The sequence below is a fragment of the Pygoscelis adeliae genome, unplaced genomic scaffold, assembly GCF_000699105.1.
Source record: "Pygoscelis adeliae isolate BGI_AS28 unplaced genomic scaffold, ASM69910v1 Scaffold1123, whole genome shotgun sequence".
Taxonomy (NCBI): domain Eukaryota; kingdom Metazoa; phylum Chordata; class Aves; order Sphenisciformes; family Spheniscidae; genus Pygoscelis; species Pygoscelis adeliae.
The window spans coordinates 792-4,806 of record NW_008824507.1 but is presented as its reverse complement, the minus strand read 5'-3'; the positions used below and the strand labels follow the sequence as shown (position 1 = coordinate 4,806).

The window sequence follows — 4,015 nt, the reverse complement described above, 5'->3', positions numbered from 1 at the left end:
AGGTGCAGAAGTTGGTGCCGTAGACGGCGATCTAGAGGGAGTCCCGGAAGAAAGGGGCAGAGAAGAGAGAAACGGAGCCACACTGAATTCACCGCTAAGAAGAGGGTGCAATTAATCCCATCTTTGAGTAAAACTGATAAATCCCACCCTGGAAGCGCTTCTTCATCCACTGACGGGTCGGGCATCGCAGACAGCCAGAGCTGAATCCCCCCACCCCGGTGTCTCTGAGAAGGTCCCTCCCAAAGTCAAAGCGACACGGCTGAGGTCAAGGCTTCCCAGCGAAACGGCTGGGAAATGCTGAAAAGCTTTGTTTTCCCATGACATCAGGAGACACGGTTCTCAGCAGCCACCCAAAGAAATCTCCAAGAGTGTGGAGACCTCCTCCCCAGTCACAACCCTTTGGGCGTTAACGCCGGGAGACTCTTACCATGATGTACGCGTTTCTGTTGAGGAATTTGATGAATTTTTCCAGGCACCAGAAGCAGCACTTCAGGCAGCTCAGGAGGAACTTGGCAAACCTATTATCTGCAGCTGGAGGAATGCCACGGGGAGAGGGTGAGCAACCAAACCGAGAGACGCCTTCTCCTACAGAAGCAACTTCAAGGTCCCTAATGAGACTTCCCGCTGCCCCGTCACGGCCTCCCCCGCTACGCCCTGTTTTCAGCCTCCCTGGGAGGCCGATACCGCTGCAGACAGCGGGATGAGCCTCCCATGCTCTTCCCATGCTTCTGCTCGCTGTTTACGTTTCACCATCAATAAGAGTCGTACGGCCAGACGCAGACTTCCCTCCCACCCGTACAGAGTCCCGGCACCGGCTGACTTAGCCCGGCAGCCGCGGCGCATCCCTCGGCTCCCGCCCCATGAAACATCTCTTGGAGAAAAGAGGCGACTACGGGATCCTAAAAGGAAAATCTCGATTCCCTGCCGAAATACTGAAATTATTCCCCTGGACGTTAGCCACGAGCTCTGGCACCAAGGAACACAGAAGAAGCCAACCTCGTTCGTCTACCCATTTGCCATTCCAGCTTCGGTACCTTTTAACCTGTGGTCCAGATACTCCAGAGTGACCCTGATGACTTGGACGATGGCGAGGATCAGAGAGCCGAAGGCGAGCGAGCCGGTGTGGTACCTGGGAAAGATCGCTCCGGTTAGAAGGGGACAACCTCAAGAAGCTCGCAAGCCCTCCTCGAGAGGGACGTACCGGAGCGCACGGCCGAAGGCGGAGAAGAGGGGGAAGGCGGGCATGTCGTCGGGTTTCTTGAAGGCCCAGTAGTATGACGCGAAGGCCCCCGCCAGCGTCACCTGGCCCAGCGCGATCACGAAGTTGGCGAGCCAGAAGAACATGAAGACGTTGAAGAACTGGAGGACGATGAGGTACTTGTGGTACGCCGTCTCGCCCCCGTAGAACGCGAAGAGGCACTGGGCGTCGGGGCACAGCTTGGTGACGTTGCTCGTGTTGAAGGTCTGGAGAGGACAGCAGAGGCTCACGCACTGCGGTGGCCGGAGATGCGCCGCAAGGCGGACCGACAGCATCTTTCGCTCAACCCACAGCAATCTCGACTTTCAGAAGACACTATCCTGCTTAATTTTTTGCCTGGTAGCGTTTGCTCGGACCAAAAAGTCAGCTTTGCGCACGCAACAGCTTGAAGAAAAATAACGACACGATGTAAACGAGTTCAGAAAGGCGGAATTTCACTTGGAAGAGCTTGCAGGCTCAAGGAGCCACCAGGATATTTTTCATGTAATAAACCACCTTATCTCTGACAGATTAAGCATAGCATTCGTATGAGTTTCCCCGACGTCCTCACCTCCGGTTTGCAGGTCTGCCCGGAAAACTGGCACGCAGTCTCGTTAAACACCTTATAGACCGCCTCGTTGGAGGTGGAGAGGAAACTGCAGAGCAACGGTTAAGGAGACGTGATTTTGCAAACCTCAACCCCGAATCCTCCCTCAGTTTTGCTCTCACCGGCCTCCTGCAATCGGTTTTCTACGTTAGGTTCTATTTTAAGTCAAACTTAAGAGACTGTGCTGGTTTTGGCTGGGATAGAGTTAATTTTTTTCACAGTAGCTGGCATGGGGCTCTGGTTTGGATTTGTGCTGAAACAGTGTTGGTAATACAGGGATGTCTTCGTTACTGCTGAGCAGTGCTTACACTAAGTCAAGGCCTTTTCTGCTCCTCGCCCCACCCCACCAGCTAGCAGGCTGGGGGGGGCACAAGAAGCTGGGAGGGGACACGGCCGGGACAGCCGACCCCAACTGACCCGAGGGATATCCCACACCACATGGCGTCGTGCTCAGCATATAAAGCTGGGGGAAGGAGGAGGAAGGGGGGGGACGTTCGGAGCGACAGTGTTTGTCTTCCCAAGTCACCGTTACGCCTGATGGAGCCCCGCTGTCCTGGCGATGGCTGCGCACCTGCCCGCCGACGGGAAGGAGTGAACGAATTCCTTGTTTTGCTTTGTTTGCGCGCGCGGCCTTTGCTTTACCTGTTAAACTGTCTTTACCTCAGCCCACGAGACTTCTCACTTTTACCCTCCCGATTCTCTCCCCGCTCCCTCCGGGAGGGAGGGAGCGAGCGGCTGGGTGGGGCTGGGGTTAAACCACGACAGAGACTTAAGCTGGCAGTTTTGCAAACAGATGTGTCACTAATCCTGTACGTTTCAGGGCACAGTTCAGCGCCCTGAAAGACCTTTGATTTCTGAGCACCTTCCTTCCCCGGGAGCAGAGGCACGGGGAAGAGGAGGAGGAAGAGGGAAGGATACACGGCGGTGCTGGCCCAGTAGGTGATGCAGAGACACAGCAGGAAGAAGGTGCACAATGGGAACAGCAGCGACATCATGATGTGACCAACAGCCCTGCCGAGAAGATGGTTAAAACCCGGTTAAAATCCTCGTGGGGACGGGAGGACCTCGACGGCTGGAGCCCGGCCGTCCCCGAGTCCTCCCACCGCGACGGGGGACAACCTCTGCCTGGGGACGGGGGACCCCCGGACCTGCTGGCCTCCTTGATGAGCGCAATGGCAATGAGGATCCTCTTGCGGAGGAAGATGAGCAGCAGTATGATCACCACCTCCACGATGCACAGGATGATCACTGGGAGGAGAAGGGGAGCCCCCGGTAGCACGAGGGCACGGACAGCGCCCGATGGCCACCATCCACCTTTGCCTTCCCAAGCCCTGTCCCTCAAAGGCACCGGGGCTGGGGCGCATCCCCCGTGTCCCATCCCGCACCCAGAGGAGGATGGAGACTTACTGAATGCCAGCCACGTCTGCCGCAGGTGGAGGTAGACGCGTAGGTCTGTCTGAAATCCCAGGTCCTTCAGGGAGACGTCAGAACCCGCTTCCCCTTTCAGTTTTGCATATTCCATGTAACAGTGGAAGATTCCTGCAGCGAAAAGCAGAAAATTGTCGTATTTGCACTGAAAAGCGGAGACCGAGATGCCGGCAGCCTCTGCTCAACCCCACCGATGCCGACGTTCAGGTAGAAGACACCTGGAAGGATGCTGTGCATGAGCTTTCTTCGTGCAAAGCCCACTCAAGATAGGGAAAGGAAAACGGGGAAAGCCGGGAGAAGCTCCCGACCCCTCGCTCACCGTAGCCCAGCACCAGGATCACCATCACGATCATCACCCAGACCATGATCCCGGCCAGGAAGCGGAGCAGGACGATGAAGATGAAGCTAGCCACCATCGCGATCACGAGGCCTCTGCGGGAGGAAGGCAGCGACACGTCAAACACCAGGCGATGCCACCCACCGCTCCCCTCCATCGGTCAGCTTCCCCTCTCTCCTTTCTCAAGCTTTAGTGACGGGGCAGCCTTAAAAATGGGAATCACTGATGGCGGAGGGGACGGAGCGTGAGCAGGGTCCGAGTAACGTTGCTCCAAAACCCCCTTCCGCCATCCCTCGTTTCGTTTGAATGGAAATTATGCAAAGGCCGGGGGGCAGGAGGGAAATGTTGGTAATTCATGAGTTTTGCCCCATGTTTGAGGGCGGCGCGAAGCCCGTGGCCGGCACGG

General features: G+C 56.6%; 1 protein-coding gene across 1 annotated transcript in view; it reads right to left on the bottom strand.

The window, feature by feature from the left end:
- The window catches only part of LOC103914837 (choline transporter-like protein 2), a gene marked incomplete at its 3' end in the record, with an annotated part of 5,430 nt that extends 1,664 nt beyond the window's left edge, over nucleotides 1–3,766 (bottom strand). Inside the window, exons 1-9 of the mRNA XM_009321550.1 lie at nucleotides 3,592–3,766; nucleotides 3,252–3,383; nucleotides 2,993–3,092; nucleotides 2,763–2,855; nucleotides 1,809–1,893; nucleotides 1,202–1,464; nucleotides 1,035–1,129; nucleotides 428–531; nucleotides 1–31 (exon numbers count right to left, since the gene is read on the bottom strand). Of these exons, the coding sequence (XP_009319825.1) occupies nucleotides 1–31; nucleotides 428–531; nucleotides 1,035–1,129; nucleotides 1,202–1,464; nucleotides 1,809–1,893; nucleotides 2,763–2,855; nucleotides 2,993–3,092; nucleotides 3,252–3,383; nucleotides 3,592–3,766 (1,078 nt within the window). The remainder of the gene's footprint in view (nucleotides 32–427; nucleotides 532–1,034; nucleotides 1,130–1,201; nucleotides 1,465–1,808; nucleotides 1,894–2,762; nucleotides 2,856–2,992; nucleotides 3,093–3,251; nucleotides 3,384–3,591) is intronic.
- Between the last annotated feature and the right edge of the window lie 249 nt (nucleotides 3,767–4,015).